The sequence below is a fragment of the Schistocerca gregaria genome, chromosome 3 (assembly GCF_023897955.1).
Source record: "Schistocerca gregaria isolate iqSchGreg1 chromosome 3, iqSchGreg1.2, whole genome shotgun sequence".
NCBI classification, from domain to species: Eukaryota; Metazoa; Arthropoda; class Insecta; order Orthoptera; family Acrididae; genus Schistocerca; species Schistocerca gregaria.
In genome coordinates, this window is record NC_064922.1 from 682,463,066 (window position 1) to 682,488,950 (window position 25,885).

The 25,885-nt window shown below is 44.1% G+C and overlaps 1 protein-coding gene and 1 non-coding gene across 2 annotated transcripts in view; one reads left to right on the top strand and one right to left on the bottom strand.

The window, feature by feature from the left end:
- The window catches only part of LOC126355554 (uncharacterized), a 936,011-nt gene that overhangs the window by 172,333 nt on the left and 737,793 nt on the right, over positions 1-25,885 (bottom strand). The window contains exon 5 of the mRNA XM_050005911.1: positions 25,267-25,401. Coding sequence (XP_049861868.1) covers positions 25,267-25,401 — 135 coding nt within the window. The remainder of the gene's footprint in view (positions 1-25,266; positions 25,402-25,885) is intronic.
- Positions 9,480-9,554, top strand: Trnas-cga (transfer RNA serine (anticodon CGA)). Its single transcript has one exon. It is a non-coding gene; the product is annotated as a tRNA-Ser (tRNA).

Consider the following 25,885-nt stretch of genomic DNA (forward strand, 5'->3'; position numbering starts at 1 on the left):
GTGGACACCGTGGTTCAGGGATCCGGCAGTGAGCAGAAGACACGAATTTTTAGATGATCTATGCGGAATAGTGAAGATATGGGATGACCGTATTCCGTCACTCTCTTGAGTGAAGTCTTTAAAAATATTAAGGGTCGTGGAGATTTGTTTCTTTCCAGCTTCATGTACTTGGCGAAAAGGTGCCCTAGTGGCGAAGGAAAGAAAAACCCTTCATTTAGGTGCAAGTACCAGCTGCCACTCGGGGTCTCCCAGTCAATCATGCTCTACTTCTTCACTATCCCTATGGAACATATGGAGTAAACATAATGCACAGCCTACTTCAAACAGCAGTTCTCTAGACTGACTCAACAAGGTTTCAAAAGAACGAATTTGCCTTGCTAGAAAAACTTTCTCTCTAAACCCCTGAACATTTTTGTTACATGCTAATATACTGTCCAGTCACATTAATGTGACCACCTGACCAAAGCCAGAACAACCACCTTCTGAAGGCGAACCACTGTGAGACATGCATTCTGGTAGGTGACAGGGATGTGGGACCATGCTGACTCCAGTGTCGTGGCGAACTGAGGTAGGTTTCTCGGTTGAAGGACGGTGGGCGGACAGTCCGATCGAGGTGACCCCCACAGATTCTCGATCGGGTTTAAAGTCTGGGATTTTGTGCCCATGGTAGCACATTAAGGTCATCTACATCTACATCCATACTCGCCAAGCCACCTGACGGTGTGTGGCGGAGGGTACTTTGAGTGCCTCTACCGCTTCCCCCTTCTATTCCAGTCTCATATTGTTCGTGGTAAGAAAGATTGTCGGTATGCCTCTGTGTGGGCTCTAATCTCTCTGATTTTATCCTCATGGTCTCTTCGTGAGATATACGTAGGAGGGAGCAATATTGTGCTTGACTCTTCGGTGAAAATATGTTCTCGAAACTTCAGCAAAAGGCCGTACGGAGCTACTGTGCGTCTCTCCTGCAGAGTCATCCACTGGAGTTCATCTGTAATCTCCGTAACGCTTTCGCGATTGCTAAATGTTCCTGTAACGAAGCGCGCTGCTATCCGTTGGATCTTCTCTATCTCTTCTATCAACCCCCTCTGGTACAGGTCCCACACTTGTGAGCAATATTCAAGCAGAGGACGTACAATTGTACGGTAACCTACTTCCTTTGTTTTCGGATCACATTCCTTAGGATTCTGTTGTGGTTGGCAGGAGAGCCAACCGTGTTCCTAAAGGAGGCCGAAATGCACGCGTCTCAGCTCACGCAGGCTGGCGTGAGGTCTGGATCATGACAAGGGAATTAGAATTGAAAAAAAAAAAAAAAAACGGACGTAGCTGGTGAAATACGTAACGTTAATCCATTAATGGAGGATGTCGCTCTTTATGGTACATGATTCACAATATCAATAGTACGGATACTGGCGCCTTGCTATGTCGTAGCAAATAACGTAGCTGAAGGCTATGCTAACTATCGTCTCGGCAAATGAGAGCGTAGAAGTCAGTGAACCATTGCTAGCAAAGTCGGCTGTACAACTGGGGCGAGTGCTAGGAAGTCTCTCTAGACCTGCCGTGTGGCGGCGCTCGGTCTGCAATTATTGATAGTGGAGACACGCGGGTCCGACGTATACTAACGGACCGCGGCCGATTTAAAGGCTACCACCTAGCAAGTGTGGTGTCTGGCGGTGACACCACAGATTCTTCCAATGAATATGTCTGGCATCTGCTTTACCGACAATCAACTTTCTATGATCATTCTGTTTTAAATCACTCCTATGCCTACTCCCAGATAATTTATGGAATCAAATGCTTCCAGTTGCTGACCTGCTATATTGCAGCTAAATGGTAAAGCATCTTTGTTGCTATGTATTCCCAGCACATTACACCTGTCTACATTGAGATTCAATTGCCATTTCCTGCACCATGTGTCAATTAGTTGCAGATCCTCCTGCATTTCAGTACAATCTTCCATTGTTACAACCTATTGATATACTACAGAATCATCTTCAAAAAGCCCTATGGGGAGTGAGCTATTTGCCATAGGACACTTTGGGTTCACTAAATATTTGAGAAGGTAGTGCGTCTGGTTACTCTGAATAAACATCTGTATATCAAGAAAAGCATATCTGAGAAAACATGTAATACGGCAAGAAAATCAGTAAATTTTACAGTGATTATATTGCATAATATAATCTGAAGTCAGCATGTTAGCATTAAAATTTGACAGTACAATCATATAGTAATTTTGGTCACTTTCAATAACTTTTTATGTTGTGTGTGACATCTCTGTACCCCTTAGATGGAATATTTCTTTATTCGAATGAAAAATGTTGGATGTAATATGTTCACATTATGTCCATGATTCATAACATCTTAAGTGATATTGTGTGTGTGTGTGTGTGTGTGTGTGTGTGTGTGTGTGTGTGTGTGTGTGTGTGCTGGAATAAAGGTGTATGGTGCTTCTAACTAAGCTTAAGCGCAACTGACATTTGGATGCTCCACCTAAACGTAGTTACACTAGTATTTTTAACTCTTGCCGCTTTGCCACTTGCAGTGTTTTCACTTACTTCCCGTTAGTCAACATCAAATAACTGGCCTTTTATGTTAAACAGTTAAGTTCAACATTGAACGTGTAGACACTAAAGTGAATATAATCACCCGAAAAATAGGCATAAACTCGAAACTAGCCGTGTATTATGTAAATCGCCTACCATTATTTCTTCAACATTACTCTTTAAAGGGACAGTCACGGAATTCATCAGCATCTACTACGGATGAAATTAACAGGAGTTATATTGTGAACAGATTCCTTATCGAGTTCGTTGGATAGAATTCTCGTGTGCACTGCTAAATTGGTTCAAATGGCTCTGAGCACTATGGGACTTTTTGAGTGTATTGGGTACATTGGAGCACTTAGCTGACTGCTGTTAAAGAGATTTTTTAAAGTTTTGTTTTTAGTGTATCCGCCGCGTGAAGTTAATACATTTAGTTCAGTGGCTGAAAAACAAGTTTTTCATCAATTTTGAGACTTCTTACAATTCGTTGCATATTAGACAAACCACAGTGCGCCACGATGATGCACTTACTTCTGTGTGTTTACGGAAAAGAGGCAGGGAGATTAGGGTTTAATGTCCCGTCGAGGTTGTGTACAGTGTGTATGCGACCTCGAATACAATGTCGTTAAAAACGACAGTTCCCTCTACTACGTGCAATATAATTTCCTGAGTAGATAATTACGTGTATAGCGTACCTTTAATAGTTGCACATCAGTCTCTTTTAGTAAAGAAGACACCACTACCCATAGTAAGTACGTACAGTAAAATCTACCACAACTTGATCATTAATAAGGAACATGCTGTTGTATCAGAATATTTTTGGTCAAACGCTTAAACGTCGACAACAATATGGACATGGGCCATCTGGTAACATAACATTTTACTCACAATGACCGATGGAATTACCTCTCTTGATATTGCACAACCCGTCAGAACGCTTTATATAGGCCCATATCAGTTTGAATTATTTGAATAATATGATAAATTACAATGAAAAACTAATGCGGCAAGCGTGATTCATATTTAAATTATTTCGAACAAAATTTCGTAACTGCTTCTTGCTTCTGTTTTATGCACTCAACATCACGAGAGAGAAAAAAGTGTATGATTCAGTGAGAAACATTTTAGAATTCATGAAAAGGAAGTGGAACGTAATGCGCACACAAAGTGAGCTATGGAAAGTTTATATGTGCTGGTTTCCAATGACACAAATTACACGGTCTTACAAGTAAGTTTTCTTCCGTTTAGGTTTTTGAGATGTTAATCATTTCATATGAACAGTTATACAATATCTTCAACGAAGAACAGTGCAAATATAGCATTGAATAAGTGATCCTCCACAGTGATCAGTTCAAAGGCTATTAAAGAAATATAGTTCTATGAATTACCTTTCCTTTTACTGTGACCATACGATGGCTGCAACCGTTCTACAAGACGCACAGTGTTTAATATTGAATAGAGGACACTGCGGGTAGAGTGCCTCCTCTTATCTGTCTATGCCCTAACATGTTCTGTAATTAGATACATTAGGTTCTGAGTTTCATTGGGTCACATTAAATATTTCCATTCGTTGACAGTTGTGGGTTTGTGTTCCTTGCCGTACTACAGACCATTCTTTGCATGAACCTTTTATACAATAGTTTAGCAACGATAGCTTCACTGTGACTTGTTTGACTCTAGTTTCGCCATCCCAATGTATTTTCTTCACATTGTCTCATCAGCTTAGTACCTTGTTAGAGATAACAGTCCACTTAAATATCTTCCGGTATCTACGTGTAGTCTGACTTTTGCTGGTGTATTTAGCAGATAAAGCTTTCTCACGATCTCTGGAGTCTGCCTTAAAAGAGATACCTCGTAGTAACCGCCAAACAAACTGGTATAGGTATGCGTATTCAAGTGTGTATATAGGCAGAATACGGATCTGCGGTATGCAACTCCTATAACACAGGTGTCTGGCGCATTTGTTAGATCGGTTACTGTTCCTTCAATTGCAGGTTATCAAGATTCAAATGAGTCTGGACGTGATGTTATAGTCGGTGCACGAGCGATTGGACACAGCATCTCCGAAGTAGCGATGAAGTGAGGATTTTCCCGTACGACAATTTCACGAGTGTACCTTGAATATCAGGAGTCCGATAAAATATCATATCTCCGACACTGCTGCCGCCGGAAAAAAGGTCCTGCAATAACGGGACTAACGATGACTGAATAGAATCGTTCAACGTGACAGAAGTCCTACCCCTCCGCAAATTGCTGCATATTTCAATTCTGGGCCGTCAACAAGTGTCAGTGTGAGAACCGTTCAACGAAACGTCATCGATAAGGACTTTTCGAGCTGCAGGCCCACCGGTGTTCCCTTGATGACTGCATGACATAAAGCTTTACGCCTCGCCTGGGCCCTTCAGCACCGAAATTGGACTGTTGATGACTGGAAACATCTTGCGTGGTCGGGCAAGTCTCATTTAAAATTGTATCGAGCAGATGGACATGTACAGGTATGGAGACAACCATATGAATCCATGGGCAATGCATGTCAGCAGGGGACTGTTCAAACTGGTGGAGGCCCTATAATGGTGCGGCGCGGGTGCAGTTTTAGTGACAGGGGGACCCCTGATAGTCTAGATACGACTCTGACACGTGACACGTATGTAAGCATCCTGTTTGGTCACCTGCATCCATATATGTCCATTGTGCATTCCGACGGACTTGGGCAATTCTCGAAGGATAATGCGACACTCCACACTTCCAGAATTGCTACAGAGTGGCTCCAGGGACACTCTTATGAGTTCAACACTCCGCTGGCCACCAGACTCCCCAAACATGAACATTATTGAGTATATCTGCGATGCTTTGCAACGCACTGTTCAGAAGAAATCTCCACCCCGTCGTACTCTCACAGATTTATGGACAGGCCTGCAGAATTTGTGGTGTCAATTCCCTCCAGCACTACTTCAGATATTAGTCGAGTCCTTGCCATGTTATACTGTGACATTTCTGTGTGCTCCCGGGGGCCCTACACGATCAGGCAGGTGTACCAGTTTCTTTGGCACTTCAGTGTAGATAGATACACCTACAGAATAGGTACAGAGATTCTGACTTTTGAATATATGTGATAAGAGACATAGCAGAATATCCGGCAGTACCAGAAATATCACGGGTGTTCTGTCAGGTTATCAGACTCAATTGCTATACTGCAAGAGATAGAAGTTGGTATCAGCGCCTTACAGGTAAGCGCGAAACAATCTAGAGGTATATTGTAGTTGAAACCATTAATCCATTCTTTTTCGGGATCGTCATAGTTAATCTTGTGTTGCGATCATCTTTTGTTATTATTTTCCATGTGTAGTCAGTGATTAAGAGTTAGGTTTGTAACAAAGAAGTTGTGCTCATTTTGATTCACAGGAGTGAAGTTAATCAAATGATACCACCATCACATTTAATGTTTTACGACTTTGTGTCATAGTGAGTTTCTGTTTAGTTAGTTTCGATAACTTTTTGCAGATTCTTTAATGGTTTTTCTTTGTGATATTTTCCTCACCTATCGTTTTTCCGGAGCCATGGTCACAACAATTCTAACAAAGAGTTGGCACTTACATACATTTTTTTCAGTTTATAATCGATTGAACAGTGTGAGATATTAAAGTATTCTCGTTTGTGAAATTATAGCATTTCATTTGTTTTATCCTGTTTAGTCTTCGTCTCCATGCTCTGACAAGACCATAACTGCACAGAGAAAGGACCATCCGCTTCCTAACTTAGTTAAGATTTGGATTTTCCTGTGTTGCGTGTGCTACTCTGCTAATTATCCAAGAATGATTCAACTGGTGAGTACGTAAGTTTGCCATTGACTCCCAGTTACCAACGTGGTGTTGGTTGCACAGTTAATGAGCGATGATCGTTCTTGAAGAATTTCATAACAGCCTGAACATGAACTTGTGTGAATATTTGTTACGATGTATCGTGTGTCGTGTATTTTTGTCTGTTTGATCCTCATTTACCTCCCTATGATATCTTGTCATTACGTACTTCTTATTCCCACCAAATCTATTCAGATGCCACTAACAATTTTGTGTCCATAATTATTAGCAACAGTAGCCATTAATTGGATATGGATACTACGATTAAGGAGGTAACGAACAAAGAACACAATAATACTATGGTCTAGGCGTAGCGTCTTTGATTAGTAATTAGAAAGTACTCCATCTCGGGTTCTAACCCCGCAACCGCTTAAAATTATCAGCTGTGGGCCGGCCGGTGTGGCCGAGCGGTTCTACACGCTTAAGTCCGGAACAACGCGACCGCTTCTGTCGCAGGTTCGAATCCTGCCTCGGGCATGGATGTGTGTGATGTCCTTAGGTTAGTTAGGTTTAAGTAGTTTAAGTTCTAGGAGACTGATGACCTCAGATGTTAAGTCCCAAGTGCTCAGAGCCATTTGAACCATTTTAATCATCTATGGGGCCAATGTCACCCTAATTCTGCAACGGCCTTGTCAAAGAGGGCTGAGGATCTGAAAGTGGATCAGGGCACACTCTTGTCGTTGGGGAAGGTGGGGGAGGATGCGGAAAACATGAAAACCACTCCATCGCCCAAACGTATTGTCAGAAGCTTGAACGTGATAGGGAAGCTATAAAATCTTAAAAGGGAAATGCAAAAGCTTAATCTGGATGTATGGTAGGTGTCAGTGAAGTGAAATGGAAAAACGACAAGGAATTCATGTCAGATGAGTATAGGGTAAAATCAAATGCACTAGAAAATTACATAACGGAAGTAGGATTCGTTATGAATAGTAAGGTGGGGCAGAGAGTGTGTTACTGTGAACAGTTTGGTGATAGCGTTCTTATCAGAATCGACAGCAAACCAACACCGTCAGCGATAGTTCAGGTATACTCCTCAACGTCGTAAGCTGAAGAGATACAAAAGGTGTATGTGGATAATGAAAGGTTAATACAGTACGTAAAGGGAGACGAAAATCTATTGGCCATCGGGGACTGGAATGCAGTTGTAGGGGAAGGAGTAGAAAAAAGGTTACATGAGACAAGGAATGAGAATGAGTACTGAGTTCTGTAATAAATTTCAGTTAGTAATAACAAATATTCACAAGAGGAGGAGATATACTTGGAAGAGGCCTGGTGATACGGGAAGATTTCAGTTAGATTATATTATGGTCAGGGAGAGAATCCGATATCAGATACTGGATTGTAATGTGTAACCAGATATAAGCTCAGATCACAATGTAGTAGTATTGAAGAGTAGGCTGTAGTTTAAGAGAATACTCAGGGTAAATCAATACACAAAGAAGTGGGATGCGGAAATACCAAAGAATGAGGAGATACACTTGCAGTTATCTAAGACTATATATACAGCAATAAGGAATAGCTCAGTAGGCAGTACAGTTGAAGAGGAATGGACATCTGTAAAAAGGGCCATCAGTTGGAAAGAAAAACATATGTACAAAGAAAGTAACAGAGAGGAAACTATGAGTAACAGAAGAAATATTTCAGGTGATCGATGAAAGGAGAAAGTACAGAATTGATAAGAGAAATTAAGGAATACAAAAATGAAAAATGAAATGATCGTATGGCATTGTTGGCCGGGAGGCCCCATGCGGAGAAGTTCGGCTGCGATATTGCATGTCCTTTTTAGTTGACACCACTTCGGTGACTTGCGAGTCAATGATGATGAAGAACACACAACAGCCAGTCATCACGAGGCAGGGAAATTTCCTGATCCCGCCGGAAATCGAACCCTGGACACCATGCGCGGGAAGCGAGAACGCTACCGCAAGACCACGAGCTGCGCACCATACAGAAATACAAGTCGCTGATAAATGAAATAAATAGGAAGTGTAGTGAAGCTAAGATAAAATGGCAGCGTGAAAAATGTGCAAAAATCGAAAAGGAAATGAGTATCGGAAGGACTCTGAGCATATAGAACAGTGAAGACAGCCTTCAGTGAAAATAAAAGCAAGGGTGGTAACATTAAGAGTGCAACGGTAATTCCAAAGTTAAATGCAGAGGAGAGAGTGGATACGTCGAAAGAGTACACTGGCGGCCTTTATGAGGGGGAACAGTTGCCTGATGTGATATGAGGAGAAACAGGAGTCGATTTAGAAGAGATAGGGGATCCACTATTAGAATCAGAAATTAAGAGGGCTTCGAAGGACTTAAGAACAGATAAGGCAGAAGGGATGGGTAACATTCCATCGGAGTTTCTTAAACCATTGGGGGAATGTATGCATCTGGCAGCATACCAGCTGACTTTCGGAAAGCTATCTTCCACTTTATTCTTAAGACTGCAAGAGCTGACAGGTGCGAGAACTACCGCACAATCAGTTTAACATCCCACAGCCTGGGGGCTGGTAGAGCACTTGCCCGCGAAAGGCTAAGGTCCCGAGTTCGAGTCTCGGTCGGGCACACAGTTTTAATCTGCCAGGAAGTTTCATATCAGCGCACACTCCGGTGCAGAGTGAAAATCTCATTCTGGAAACATCCCCCAGGCTGTGGCTAAGCCATGTCTCCACAGTATCCTTTCTTTCAGGAGTGCTAGTTCTGCATGTTTGCCAGAAGAGCTTCTGTAAAGTTTGGAAGGTAGGACACGGATACTGGCAGAAGTAAAGCTGTGAGTACCGGGCGTGAGTCGTGCTTCGGTAGCTCAGTTGGTAGAGCACTTGCCCGCGAAATGCAAAGGTCCCGAGTTCGAGTCTCGGTCGGGCACACAGTTTTAATCTGCCAGGAAGTTTCATATCAGCGCACACTCCGGTGCAGAGTGAAAATCTCATTCTGGAAACATCCCCCAGGCTGTGGCTGAGCCATGTCTCCACAGTATCCTTTCTTTCAGGAGTGCTAGTTCTGCATGTTTGCCAGAAGAGCTTCTGTAAAGTTTGGAAGGTAGGAGACGGATACTGGCAGAAGTAAAGCTGTGAGTACCGGGCGTGAGTCGTGCTTCGGTAGCTCAGTTGGTAGAGCACTTGCCCGCGAAAGGCAAAGGTCCCGAGTTCGAATCTCGGTCGGGCACACAGTTTTAATCTGCCTGGAAGTTTCATGTTTAGGATGTGTTAGATGACAAATAGTTTGGCTTCAGGAAAGATAAAGACACCACAGAGGCAGTTCTGACGCTGCGGTTGATAACGGAAACAAGACTAAAGAAAAATCAAGACATTTTCATACGATTTGTCAATTTGGAAATAGTGCTCGACAATGTCAAATGGTGCAAAATGTTAGATATTCTGGAGCGTAAGGGGTAAGCTGTAGGGAGAGAGGTAATATACAACACGTACAAGGCCAAGAACGAAGTGCTCCATGTAAGAGAGGGATGTGGTCTTGCACCTCAACTGTTCTCTCTACACATCGAAGAAGCATTTATGGAAATAAAAGAGAGAATTAAAATCAAAGGTGAGAAGATATCAATGATAAGATGTGCTAATAACATTGCTGTCCTCAATGAAAGTTAATGGAATGAACAGTCTATTGACTACAGAGTATGGATTCAGAGTAAATCGAAGAAATACGAAAGTTATGAGAAGTAGCCGAAATGAAAGCAGCTAGAAACTTTACAAAGAGCGAGAAACTTAACATCAGGATCGATGGCCACTCAGTAGGCAGCAAAATAACCTGTAATGGTAGGAGCAAGAAGGACATAAAAAGCAGACTACCACTGACAAAAACTGCATTCTTGCCAAGATATATCAACTAGTATCAAAAACAGGCCTTAATTTCAGGAAGAAATTTCGGAGAATGTAAGTTTTAAGAACAGCATTGCATGATAGTGAAACAAAGTCTGTGGGAAAAGCGGAACAGATGAGAACTGAAGCATTTGAGATATGTTGCTTCACGAAAGATGAAAATTAGGTGTCCTACTAAGGTCAGGAATGATGAATTTCTGTACAGATACGAAGAGGGAAGGAATACATGGAAAACACTGACAAGAAGGAGGATAGGTTGGTAGGAAAGCTGTTAGACATCAGGGAATAACTTCCGTAGTACTAGAGGGAGCTGTGGAGGGTAAAAATTGAGAAGGAATACAGAGATCGGAATACACTGATCATTCTTAACATTATGATCACCGACCAATAGCCGGTATGTCCACCTTTGGCACGGATAACAGGGGCGACGCTTCGTGGTTTGGCAGGCCGCTGAAGGGAGCTGGCACAACATCTGCACACACAAGTCATCTAATTCGCGTAAATTCCGGGGAGGGCGGCGATGGCGTCTGACGTCACCTTCAATCACATCCTAGATCTGTTCGATCGGGTTCATATCTGAGAGTCAGCACATCAGCTGGAACTCGGCACTGTGTTCCTCGAACCACACGATCACCCTCCTCCCGATTATCTTGAAAAATGCCATCTTCGTCGGAAAAAATGTGTATTTGGTCTGCAACCAATGTACGATACCCCTTGGCCGTCATGGTGCCTTGCACGAGCTCCACTGGACTCATGGGTGCCCACGTGAATGCTCCACAGGAACCGCTGCCAGATCGTCCCTGTCCCGCAGTACTGATGTCAAGGAGCTGTTCCCCTTGAAGACGACGGAATGACGCCCTCAAATCGGCATGATGACGAAAATATGGGGTTTCATCACATCAAGCAACTCTCTGCCACCGTGTCAATGTCCAGTGCCGATTACTAGGTGCCCATTTGAATCCTAGCTGCCAATGTCACGATGTTAAGGCGCACTTGCACTTTGCTCAGCATTAAAGTCTACTGTTAGTTTCGCCACATTTCGTCGCCTGTCGTGTTTTACCAGTCTGCTCAGCCTACGACTTTCGACATCTGCAATGAGGGGTGGCCGCCCAATCCCGGCTGCACAATCCATACGCCGTCTGGACGTGGTTTTACCCTGGTTTCGCCACGTCTTGAAACACTCACCATAGCACGCCTCAAACAGCCGACGAGTCGTGCAGTTTCCCAAATGCCTCCGCCGAGCCTCCGGGCCGTCAGAAGCTGCCCTCGGTCCAACTCAGATAGAACGCGTGCCTTCCCCATTCTACACACGGACAGGACGCTCACTGACACAATATGTACCAAATGGCTCTGAGCACTATGGGACTGAGGTCACTACTCTCCTAGAACTTAGAACTACTTAAACCTAACCAACCTAAGGACATCACACACATCCATGACCGAGGCAGGATTCGAACCTAGAACCGCTCTGCCACACCGGCCGGCACTACATGTACCGTGTGTGTATGTGTTCAGACTAGCAGTCATGCCGCTCCAGATGACACTGCTATCACACCGACGGGTTTTATATCGATAGTGCGAGTGAATCACAACTTTGGAGCAACCGGAATAGAAGGATCCAGACATTTAAATAGACTGTTAAGAAAATGAAGTGTCTCCTTAGGATCGGTAAGGTCAGGAAAGTATGAATGACTAAGAAGAAGAAGAGTCAAGATTATAATGTCAATAATACCTATTGTCCAATGTGCTGGCTGATCATTGTACGTCCAGCAAATAATTGAGGACGTAGGTTGCAACGGCTACTCTGCGATGGAGGGGTTGGAACAGGAGAAGGAGAGAAGAATCGCTGTAGCAATATGTTTTTCTTCCAAACCTGTGCATAGTGAATTACGAAAGCTCTTACGTAAAAGTATTATGCGCCCTCAGCACATGACGTATGTTATGTATAGTTTGTCCTATGAGATTTGCTCAGAGTCCCATAATAAGTTGTTTCTTTAAACGAGAGTTACGTTATCCATTGTTCAACTCATGATAAAAGTTACTAATTAACTGACTGGATAATCGGACTGACTCACAATTACCAACAAGCACTGAATCAAAGAACGTAGCGAGATTATGAGCAGTTATGGAAACTTCAATGGACACCGTCAGACAGTGATTGATAAAATTATTGGAGAACCATTAAGCTTGAACCCATCGAGACCAATTTAGCTGGAAAGTAAATAGACACCGGCAGTAAGATGTCAGTAGTATTGTCAACAACAGATCAGCACTAAATGTATTAATGACGAATTAAGTACAATAAAGTCGTAGAAGCGGCGTGAATGAGACGTGCTTTGAAGAGTGACACAGAAGGTGATAGGAGGGACGTGGTTACGTGGAGTGCTGTAAGATGAACAGGATGAGAGGGAATTCGAGGAGTGTCTGTGATGCTGGAGCGCTCATTGTTTTCCCAGGAAAGAGACGAGCTCTACAGAGCCCGGCTACTTAATAAAGTCCCGGCTCAAAATGAACGATCGCGTCTCATTTGGTAGTGGCGGCCGCAATTGCTGATTAAATTTCCTGAACCATCTGGGGCTGCTTAGGCGGCCTGCAATTAAATGGCTGCTCCTACTGAGCCGCTTCACACTTTATTTCCCGCCAGCAGCACCAAAGAAACCCTCTGGGACTGCCATGCGGCCAGCTTAACTGAAACCAGTTCACGTAGAAACTGACGCAAAATCGTGTCGAAACTACAGCGTTAAAATAACTTCTCTTTTTAAAATGGTGCTAAGCCTTACTCGGAATGTGGAACAAATTGTATTAACAATTACGGAGTGCCCGAAAAAGAGATAATAGTTTAGTTAGCATGCCATAGGCCATTTTTGTACGTCACACTATAACCAGTAAATGTTTGTTCACGTAATATTAAAAGTAATTCACATTTAAAAGTGTCTTAAGCTCACCAATTGAAGCCTATACAACATAAAAATATTTGAAAAATGAAATGAGCGTATGGCATCGTTGGCCGAGAGACACCTATCCTGGGAAGTTCGGCCCCCAAGTGCAAGTCTTATTTCAGCCGACGCCACATTGAACGACTTGCGCGCCGGTGATGAGGATGAAATGATGAGGACAACACAACACTCAGTCCCCGAGGGGAGAAAATCTCCCAACCGGTCGGGAATCGAACCCGGGTCCACTTGCATGGGAGGCGAGCACGTTACCACCCAGCTAAGCAGGCGCACATAAAAATATATTTATTTATATAACAAAAGTAACTTAATATTATATATATATATATATATATATATATATATATATATATATAATATTAATTTAAATAACAAGATTAACTTTTTAAATCATTTACAATATGTAAGTTACGTGTTTCTAAACAAAAATTTTTCGATGGACGAAGCCCGTCATTCAATATTAGAAAGTGTAATAGAAATCATTAAATTGCAATTTCCATAATTCAGCGTTATTTTTACATGTTTTAAAAAAATGGTTCAAATGGCTCTGAGCACGATGGGACTTAACTTACGAGGTCATCAGTCCCCTACAACTTTGAACTACTTAAACCTAACTAACCTAAGGACATCACACACATTCATAGCCGAGGCAGGATTCGAACCTTCGACAGTAGCGGTCGTGCGGTTCCAGACTGTAGCGCCAAGAGCCGCTCGGCCACACCAGCGGGCTTTACATGTTGTAACTTTGTATGGGTCCACTCTGACGTCATTTTAAGATCCTGTTTCCATATACTACTACTGCTTTTCTTTTTGTTAGTTATATTTTTAATTTGAATAATGTCGAAATTGTGTAATCGTAAAGTGTTTTTAAAACGTCTGCTCAGTAAAATGGAGGCTTATACTGAAAATGGTTTCATTAAATTCGTTCCTAGCGGCTGTGGCCCTTTGCACAACGAAAAATAAGTGTTTTAGTCTACTGTGTCAATGCATGACTGGTGGCCAATGCTATTGAATGATTTTTATTTGCGATATTTAATTACTGTTAGTGCTTCCTCAGAATTTTTGAAATGTACTTCTATAACAGAAGTATCATGGCGCCCTATGTTATGTATGGCAGGATCAAGGGGAGAGGGATACCAAGTATTTTATTCCTGAGAGCTTCTACCTATGCGTAGTGCTGCTAGCGCATTTTCCAATGGTGCATGCAATCTAACAGTGTATTCCAGATCTATTTAGTATGGTGCACCCACTACAGTATGCTATGGAGTAACGGCACAATCACAGCGAGTCAGTTGGAGTTACATAGCTGACAACCATAAGGCTGATAACTTACAACTGTCCTTGCCGTTCATGCTGGTCGGTGGTTTTGATACATCATTGGTCTCTTTAATATTCTTGTCGATAATAAACGGGCATTTGATTGGTATGTTTAAACTAAACGACTTGCATCAACTGTGTGGACCTGTCACACATGTTTTCGAACTCAGCTACCGCTGAGTTCAGGTGGGACGACTTACGAACACCAAAAATTATACAGGTTGGACTACAACTCCACCGACAAGCTGTCAGAGATTGTTCAGGAATACCTCGGAGACTGTTCAGGGCTAGCTTCTGAGCATTTAGCTACAGGGAGTCTACGGTCTTGGGCAGGTCGTCACTGAGTAGCGATGCAGTTATGATTATTTAGTTTGTTACGGCAGTCACTCTTTTTTCCGTGAAACTATCTCCACAACAGCGAAGAAGCCTGCGATACGCTCTGAGAGAAACGTATTCTACATCACATAGAATAATGCAACTCTCAGACGGAACACTGTATCGTGATGTGGTTGCCGTCGGAACAGGTCAGCGTATAGTCTTTGTGCCACTCCTCCATTGCCTTCCGTGAACCCATACACGAGGTGCATATCGGCCACCTCTTCATCAGTAATCCTATCAGTACACCTGTGCATCACTGTTAATGGTGAACAAAAACAAGACGGGAACTGACCTCTCGATTAGGTACCATACGTATGCGATGGGATTCATGTCGGGTGATGGTTCAAATGGCTCTGAGCACTATGGGACTTAACTTCTGAGGTCATCAGTCCCCTAGAACTTAGAACTACTTAAACCTAACTAATCTAAGAACATCACACACATCTATGCCCGAGACGGGATTCGAACCTGCGACCGTAGCGGTCGCAAGGTTCTAGACTGTAGCACCTATAACCGCTCGGCCACCCCGGCCGGCGCCGTTTATTGTTGATCGCAGAAACGTGTTTATGGATTGTGGTGCGCTACTACTTAAATACTACAAAGAAAATAAAAAAGACATTCTACTATTGCTAAGTTTTTACATGGAATATTTGCGTGTTAAAGATGAGTGGTATAAAATACAGGGACGGGAACCGACAAAGTAAGAGACGGGAGAAATAAAACAGTCACCGTGGGTTTTATGTTTGAATGGTGCTGACAGCAGGGAATAAAACCCAGCCCACCCGACAGTTTTGCAGCTTTGTCCCTCTGTTCCACTCCCTCTTTCATCCTGTAGCGGGGTGTGGGAGGTGGAAGGGATATACCAGAGGGCGAAAGAGAGAGATGGAGAAGGGGAGGAGGAAGGGAAGAGTGTGGGGAGGGGAGGGGGGTTCGCATTAGCAACAAGTCATCAGCGGGCGCGCTGCGGTGATGTATGTGCACTGCCGTTGGCAGCGCCAGCGCACAGTGTCCGCCGCCGCAGCGCCCGCCGGCTCGCAGCAAAACAGACAGAGGCAGCGGCGCGGGGCCGCGCCTCCTTCCGGTTCCGCAGCGGCTGCAACCACTTAAAACTTGCAGCGGGCCAGTTTACCCTGGCCTCACTGCTCCATTACCGCAGGCAGATGGCGCGCTGACCGGGTCCTATACGGCCGCTCAACGGCTGCAGCATGCGCAACCGAGGGTGCGCTCCACGTTTTTCTTGTCCGTCCCTGGCTCTAGCACTTGTACAGTTTTATACTCAAAGTTCACGGTTCACGAACTTCCTACATCCAACCAACTATGCCCACCTAAATGAACCGTTTCTGTCCACCCATTGTAGCAATATGCAGTATGTGTCTTCTGACTTTCTTCGCGAACGCTGGCGTAACTGTAACATCAGCCCCATTAACACTCTTTTATCATACATACACACGGTGTCCAAAATGTTGTTGTTGTTGTGGTCTTCACTCCTGAGACTGGTTTGATGCAGCTCTCGATGCTACTCTATCCTGTGCAAGCTTCTTCATCTCCCAGTACCTACTGCAACCTACATCCTTCTGAATCTGCTTAGTGTAATCATCTCTTGGTCTCCCTCTACGATTTTTACCCTCCACGCTGCCCTCCAATACTAAATTGGTGATCCCTTGATGCCTCAGAACATGTCCTACCAACCGGTCCCTTCTTCTGGTCAAGTTGTGCCACAAACTTCTCTTCTCCCCAATCCTATTCAATACCTCATCATTAGTTACGTGATCTACCAATCTAATATTCAGCACTCTTCTCTAGCACCACATTTCGAAAGCTTCTATTCTCTTCCTGTCCAAACTATTTATCGACCATGTTGGACTTCCATAAATGGCTACACTCCATACAAATACTTCCAGAAACGATTTCCTGACACTTAAATCTATTCTCGATGTTAACAAATTTCTCTGGTTCAGAAACGCTTTCATTGCCATTGCCAGTCTACATTTCATATCCTCTCTACTTCGACCATCATCAGTTATTTTGCTCCCCAAATAGCAAAACTCCTTTACTACTTTAAGTATCTCATTTCCTAATCTAATACTCTCAATATCACCCGACTTAATTCGACTACATTCCATTACTCTCGTTTTGCTTTTGTTGGCGTTCATCTTATATCCTACATTCAAGACACTATCCACTCCGTTCAACTGCTCTTCTAAGACTCTTGCTGTCTCTGACAGAAATACAATGTCATCGGTGAACCTCAAAGTTTTTATTTCTTCTCCATGGATTTTAATACCTACTCCGAATTTTTCTTTTGTTTCCTTCACTGGTTGCTCAATATACACATTGAATAACATCGGGGAGAGGCTACAACCCTGTCTCACTCCCTTTCCAACGGCTGCTTCCCTTTCAGGCCCCTCAACTCTTATAACTGCCATTTGGTTTCTATACACATTGTAAAGAGCCTTTCGCTCCCTGTATTTTACCCCTGCCACCTTCAGAATTTGAAAGAGAGTATTCCAGTCAACATCGTCAAAAGGTTTCTCTAAGTCTACAAATGCTAGAAACGTAGGTTTGCCTTTCCTTAATCTAGCTTCTAAGATAAGTCGTAGGGTCAGTATTGTCTCACGTGTTCCAATATTTCTATGGAATCCAAACTGATCTTTCCCAAGGTCGGCTTCTACTAGTTTTTCCAATCGTCAGTAAAGAATTCGCTTTAGTATTTTGCAGCCGTGACTTATTAAACTGATAGTTCCGCAATTTTCACAACTGTCAACACCTGCTTTCTTTGGGATTGGAATTATTTTATTCTTCTTGAAGTCTGATGGTGTTTCGCCTGTCTCATACATCTTGGTCGTCAGATGGTAGAGTTTTGTCAGGTCTGGCTCTCTCAAGGCTGTCAGTAGTTCCAATGGAATGTTGTCTACTCTCGGCCCCCTTGTTTCGACTCAAGTCTTTCAGTGCTCCTGTCAAACTCTTCATGCAGTATCGTATCTCCCATTTCATCTTCATCTACCTCCTCTTCAATTTCCACAATATTGTCCTCAAGTACATCGCCCTTGTATAGGCCCTCTATATACCGCCTCCACCTTTCTGCTTTCCCTTCTTTGCTTACAACTGGGTTTCCATCTGAGCTCTTGATATTCATACAAGTGGTTCTCTTTTCTCCAAAGGTCTCTTTAATTTTCCTGTAGGCAGTATCTATTTTACCCCTAGTGAGATAAGCCTCTACATCCTTACATTTTGGTATGAGACTTATAATACGTAAGCAGCAATGGGTAGATCGCGTAAATGTATTTGTTTGGCGCATTATTCTATTTGCTTGTAACGTCATTTACCAGTGTAGCGCATGCGCTTGATTGTTACGATTTAGGTTTGTGTACAAGAACCCAGAGGGGACAATTATAGTCGAACACCAAGAACGAAGTGCTCAGATTAAAAATGGTGTACCACACGGATATCTTCTTTTGCCTCTAGTATTCAATCTATACAACGAAGAAGCAATGACGGAATTGAAAGGTTCAAGAATGTGGTTAAAATTCAAAATGAAAGAATATCAGTGATAAGATTCGCTGATGAAAGTTAAGAGGAATTACACAAACTACTGAATGGAAGTAACAGTCTACTGACTACAGAGCATGGACTGAGGGTAAATCGAAGAAAGACGAAAGTAATGAGAAGTAGCAGGAATGAGAAAACAGAGAAACTTAACATTAGTACTGGTGGTCACTAAGCAGATGAAGTTAAGGAATTCTGCTCCTTAGGCAGCAGAATAACTCATGATGGGCGGAGCAAGGAGGATAAAAGCAGAATAGCGCTGACAAAAAGGGCAATCCTGGCTAAGAGAAGTCTAGTAGTATCAAACGTAGGCATTAATTTGAGGAAACAATTTCTGAGAATGTACGTTTGGAGCACAGTAATGTATGGTAGTGAAACATGGATTGTTAGAAAACAGGAACGGAAAAGACTCGAAGCATTTGAGATGCGGTGCTACAGACGAATATTGGAAGTTAGGTAGACTGGTAAGATAAGGAATGATTAGGTCCTGTGCAGAATCGAGGAGGAAAGGAATATACGGTAAAGACTGACCGGTGAAGACTGACAAAGGACAGGGTGAAACGACATTCGTTAAAATATCACAGAACAACCTCCATTGTGATAGGGGGAGCTGTAGAGGCTAAAGACTGTAGACGAAGACAGAGACTGGAAAACATATAGCCGGCCGCGCTGGTCTAACGGTTCTAGGCGCTCAGTCCGGAACCACGCAACTGCTACGATCGCAGGTTCGAATCCTGCCTAGGGCATGGATGAGTGTGATGTCCTTAGGTTAGTTAGGCTTAAGTAGTTCTAAGTTCTAGGGGACTGATGACCTAAGATGTTAAGTCCCATAGTGCTCAGAGCCATTTGAACCATTTTTGAAAACATATAGCAAATAATTGAAGCCGTAGGTTGCAGTTGCTCCTCAGATATGAAGGAGTTGGCACAGAAGAGGAATTAGTGATGGGCCGCGTCAAACCATTCACAAGACTGATGACCAGAAAGATGTTATAAATTAATGTAGAATCGAATCGCGTTTAGTTAAAATACTGAAGAGTTACAGATCACTACTAGAAACCAAAGAGTTAATAAAAATGTAGGTCATCACCGGAATTAACAATTTCAAAATGATGAAAGATATCGTCTTATACGACACAAAAATATGCTCGGAATTATAGAAGACGCAATGTAAAGGAAAACTCTTGTCGAAAAGAATCTAAAAACCCCAAAATACAAGGGCCGACCGAATGCCATAACTACGCCAGCGTCGAAATGGAAATGAAAAAACGGCGCTAAGCGATAACTTAGATGGCCCTTACAGCGGCAAGCAACGCTCCAAAGATGTAATTTACCTATTCTGCAACCAATATATAACGCTGTGTAACCACTGTATTGGAGAGATTGATAATTAAATTACATATTAATATGAAACACTTCTGATAATTTTTCGAATATTTTTATGAAAAATCTACGACGCTGGGCAGAAATGCGCACAAACATTTTTCTTTTCTTTTTACTCATACGTTTCTGACTGGTTTGATTCGTCCTGACAAGGCTTCCTCTCCTGTGCCAACCGTTTCACTCAGAGTACCACTTACAGCCAACGTTCTGCACTGTTTGTTGTATGCGTTCTAATCTTTTTCTCCTACAGAAGGAATTCCGTCGCGCCATCCAGTGTCATGGAACTTATGAACACATTTCTTAACAAATGTGTCATCTCATCCCTTCTTCTTGTCACTGTTTCCTCATATTCATTCCTCAGCGATTCTTTGGAGTAGCACGTCATCTCTTACCTCATTAGTCCACATAATTTTCAACAATCTCATGTGGCACCACATCTCAAACTCTTCTATTCCGATTTCCTTACAGCCCGTAATTCACTTCCGTACAAATCCTGTGCTCAAGGCGCACATTCCCACAAATTTTTTCCACAAAACTAAGTACTATCTTTGAAACTAACAAATTTCTCTTAGAGACGAATGCCGCCTTTACTTACACTAGTCTTCCTCTTTGTCCTCCTTACTTTGTCTGCCACACGTTACTTTGCTACTTTTTTTGGTCATCAGTCTTCTGACTGCTTTGATGCGACCCGCTACAAATTTCTCTCCCGTGGTAATGTCTTCATCTCAGAGTAGCACTTGCAACTTACGAATCCACGTCCTCAATTATTTGCTGGATATATTCCAATCTGTCTTCCTCTACTGTTCTAGGTGTTTATGCAAATGTTTTTGCATAGTTGCATGCATGCGAGACCAAACTCTTAGGACAGTGGGGAATTCTTTTTCTTTATTTTAGTCACCTCATACAAGGTGGGCTGGCAGCAGCATATTACCCTGCTCTTCAGCCTTGAGTGGTACAATAATATGACATAGAGGTGGTACAGACAATACAATAAAAACGGCGGGCAAAAAATGTAGATACAAAAAACAGTAAACATGAAGCCGTTCACGTTGGATGAGAAAAAACACTAACACTTGTTGACACAGCGCACATAACACGGATGACTGCGACGGCACACGTGAACAGTGGTGGCGTGACGGCGAAAGGACACTGAACACAAAACAAAGGCACACACACGAGACACTGATGGCGATGATCTCCGGCGCGCGAATGTTCACAGAGTGGTTGCGAGTCCGGGGACCTGCCAAGGGAGGGGGAGGAGGAAGGGGAGTGGGACAGGGAGAGGGGAGGGCAGATGCCATGGGCAAGGGAGACAGGGGGAGGGGAGGAAAAAAGGGGAAAGCCCAGGGGTAGAGGGGTGGAGGAAGGGGACGGGAGAAAAGGAAAGAGAAGGGAGGAGGGTGCCAAGAGGAGAGGCCACAGGAAGTGGGGGCAGGTAGGATCAAAGTTGATAGGAGGGGTAGATGGAGGGGAGGAGGACATCACCAGGGAGGGGAGCTGCCGGAAGCCACCTTGGGAGAGGGTAAGGAGGGTGGAGAGATGGAGACGGGGTGGGACGTGAGAATACAGGAGCGGCAGCTGGCGGGGTTGGGATAGGATGGGCGAGACAAGCAGGTGAGGAGGGTCGTGTTTGCGGGAGGTGTACAGGATCCGTATCCTTTCAAGGAAAAGGAGGAGGTGGGGGAAAGGAATGAGATCGTACAGGATCCACATGGGGGAGGGGAGACAGATGCGATAGGCGAGGGGGAGAACATGGCGTTCAAGGATTTTAAGGGATTTATAAAAGGAAGGGGGGGCGGAGATCCAGGCCGGATGGGCGAAGCAGAGGATGGGGCAGATGAGGGATTTATAGGTGAGGAGGAGGGTGGAGGAGTCCAGACCCCACGTACGGCTCGAAAGGAGCTTGAGGAGGCGGAGTCGGGAGTGTGCCTTGGCTTGGATTGTCCGGAGATGGGGGGGTCCAGGAGGGGCGACGGTCGAGGGTGACGCCAAGGTACTTGAGGGTGGGAGTGAGGGCGATAGGACGGCCATAGATGGTGAGATAGAAGACAGTGGGGAACGGAAAGTTCGTGTTATAACTGCTCCGTCTTTCCTCTTCAGGTACGTAAAATTGGGGTGTGTCGTGCTTAACTGACGAACATATTACGATTTTAATACGCATCCCTGCAGATCGGTTGGAGTAAACACGAACCCAGCAATTAGGAACTGCGTGATACTAGCCGTGATAGTCAAAATACGAGGGTTGTTTTTTAAGTAAGGGCCGTCCGCGCCTATAGTCCCGTAGTTCGCGCGGACGCCGCAACAAGCCACCGCGCCACTTGCCGGCATCCTTCCCGTTCGCACTGATGCAAGTTGCAGCTCTGTAGCTGATGTGTATGCATCGCTGTGCTACTTTATAATGTTTACGATTATTGAATCGCTCGCCGCGTGTGAGATACGGTCAGTGATACGTTTTTTGACCGCGAGAAGCCTATCAGTTGCAGAAATTCATCGTCAGTTAACAAACGTTTATGGCTTGAATGCAATGAGTGAAGGTACAGTGCGTCAATGGGTTAGAGAGTTTAAAAATGGCCGTCAAAACGTCCATGACGAAGAACGCTCAGGCCGGCCCTCTGTTATCACTGATGATTTGGTGGCTGCAGTCGAAACAAAGATTCGTGAGGACAGAAGATTCACAATTTCCACTCTTTCTTTGGAATTTTCACAAGTTTCAAGATCGGTTTTGTACAAAATTGTCTGAAAACCTAAACTTTAAGAAACTGTGTTGTCGGTGGGTACCCAGACTTCTCACAGAGGAAAGAGATTTGCCACTTCATTGGACTTTGTGATTCGTTACGAGGAAGAAGGGGATGACATGTTGAGTCAAATTGTCACTGGAGATGAAACATGAGTATCCCATATCACTCCCGAAAGTAAGCGAAAATCGATGGAATGGCGACACACAACCTCACCCGTCGAGGTCAAAGCCAAACAGACGCTGTCAAAGCGCAAGATTATGGCAGCTGTGTTCTGGGACCGGCGCGGTGTTTTGCCAGTGGACTTTATGCCACGAGGAACGACAATCAACTCAGATGCCTACTGTGCAACTCTAAAGAAGCTCTGCAGAGCAATTCAAAACAAAAGGCATGGCATGCTGACAAAAGGAGTTTTCTCCTGCACGATAACGCTAGGCCTCACACCTGTCAAAGGACTCGGGATTTGATTGACTCCTTTGGCTGGGAAGTTTTGGACCATGCACCATACAGCCCCGACTTTGCTCCTAGCGATTTTCACCTTTTCCGGTACCTGAAACACCATATTGGCAGGCAGCGCTTCAATGACGACGATGAAGTGAAAGCGGCCGTTAACTCTTGGCTGTCGGGGCAGGCGGCCGAATTCTTTGAAGAGGGAATTAAAACGTAGTTGTATGGTATGACAAATGCTTAAATAAACAAGGCAACTATGTAGAAACATAGGTAAAAGTGTGTATAATCAGAAAATAAGTTTTTTTTACAAAAGTATTTGTATCTTTTTTTAAAAATAAAAACGGCCCTCGTACAAGAGTTGTTTGAATCCAGACGATCACAGTGATCTCCAGAAAAGAAATGTTAATTATTTCCTTTAAAATATTGTGGCTTTTAGTTGTAGCTTACAAGCGTGCCTAACATTCGCAGGAGACATCAGAATAATGCTGTGCAACACCACCTCTAGACTTGATAATGAGAATTCGTGGATGACGATTCCAAAAATTTCTTCAGGTATGCCACACCCAGTTGAAGGCGTTGAATGATGGTTAGATGAATCAAAAATATCAAATTTCGGAGCTGTTGATTGCTACGGCTCACATTTTCTGTGTGTGATTTATAGGGCCTACGGGATAGTATGCTTGAGTCTGTCACACCGGGAACGTATGCGCGGATCCCTGTGAATGCGGCTTCTGTCGTCTACTCATGACGTAGATGTAGACGAAAGGGCAACACTTCGTCACCAAAAAACATCTTGCTTCATCGTTGCGGTAATACGAAAAATATCCTCAAAAGTTTTGTGGACTGGGTTCGTCCTCTTTGGTGAAAATCTCGATGCGGCTGAAAACGACAAATACAGGTGTACCGGTAGGACGTATGAGTAGATTTTTGGGTGGGACACACACGAAGAAAGTAACAGCGGATAGTGAGTAGTGTAATACATTAACGAACTTTGGTAACGCTTCTTTCGACAATTGTGGAATGCAGGTTTAGCCCATCTGTCCTGCTTTGGCTACACTTCGATGAACACAAACTAAATAACGATCTCTGAACTAAAGTTGTACGAAAATTAATCCTCTGTCTGGATGTACTAGTCGAAGAACAGTTCCAAACTAACAGTACTCAGTTAAATTTCTAGGCAGATAGTCTCTGTCCATACATAATAATTCTATTCACTGTTCTGTTTCTACTGAAGACCAATCACTGTCTATCTATCGGACACTGTTTCTGTCACATTCGACGACTTGAAGACTCGACGAACGTTCTGCAGAAATCCCTAAGAAAATTGTAACTGATTTACAATTTCCAACCGACAATTTATTCTCGTACATGGCTACTTCAGTGGGAGTCTCTCTTCCCGGTGACGCTGTCGCTCCGAGAGCGTGATTCTCGCTGGCAGCGTGATTGGATTGCGTGCAGCTATATTCCTGCTGTGGACGGACGTTCACGGTACTTCTGGTACCAAATGTCACGAACTCTTACTTGTGTGGTACCTCAGTCCACCACAAAGAAAAAACAGAACCACTTCCGGCACGAGCTAAAACCTCCACTCCTTGGCGAATAAACGCCTCTCTTGACAACTTGCATCATTTGAAACGAAGCAGAATCCTGGCTCTTCGGACACGCGTCTTGTCAGTTACTGTCCAGTTCCTGAGTTATTTAGCTAAGCAGCCTTATGTGTCATTGTGAGGAGTGTCTACTGCATGCACTTCCCATGGCAATGTTGCTCGGAAACCACGTGAGACGGGCTTGGATGAGTAACAGCAGCATTATCTGTTGGGTTGACACTGACAAGGCGTCTGTCGTCTCCCCGTCTGTCAGTTAGGATCTCTCTACACCAGCTGTCCTTGCGCCGTGTGACATGGCTGTGAGTGGTAAAACAGTCCTTGTAAACACGGCGAACAGTCCGTGTTGACGCACGAAACACTCAGACCACGTATTTCACGGTGTGGCCGTGGGCACGTCCAAACACGATTCCTCCTCCATTCTGTCTTTATACGCACGCCTGCGTTGTTGTCACACACTCGACTGGCATTTGCACAACATTTCGCTTCTACGACTTGCCTCGGCGCTAGTAAGAGGTGTACATGGTCTGCAGCAATTAAAAGCAGCTAAAGAACAATTTTGAGGAAATATCTGACATTTAGACCAATGAGCTCCTGACTGTAAGAAGATGAACATTGATGTCCTGTGGGCCTGCTAACTGGACAGCCTGGAAGCAGAGAAGTAAAGTGGCTAGTACTCACTCCACGTAATCCGTCTGCGACGGCGCCGTGCTCCGCCCACATGGCTGGGTCGGCGTGGAGGGAGCCCACCGACACGAAGAACGCCACGGCCGCCGCCACCGCCGCGTTGAGCAGCAGCCGCAGCACCCACGACGACTGCAACACATCAGGCGGGGAATGCCAGCAGCTGAGGATTCCAAGGAAGCAGGGGTGGTTATAGTGGTCATGAAACCCCTGTCTGCACACCACTGTTTGGTCTTTGTGTAGCAATGTGCACATACAGAGTCCACGGGTATACTGCCGGTTCATAGTGTCCAAGGGGCACAATATTTCGGCGATCAGAAATGTCACCATCATCAGGTGCGCTGACGAACTGAGCTCCTGAGGGCGGGCAGCCGATTTAAATCCGCTCTCCCCCTTGGGCTGCTCTCTTCGCCGTCCGCGCCCGCGCGCCGGCGGTCGCGAAGAGGTGGGCGTCGCAATCTGTCGTAGCGTCAATGTGCTTGCTACTTCCGCCCTGGTCGCCAGTTCATACTTCTTGCTGAGTGTCTTCTTAATTACATTCAATGCCGGGTCCCAAGCCTTGCTGAGATTGTAGCTGCAATCTCGATTGATAAGATCTTCCCTGGTGCGAATTTCG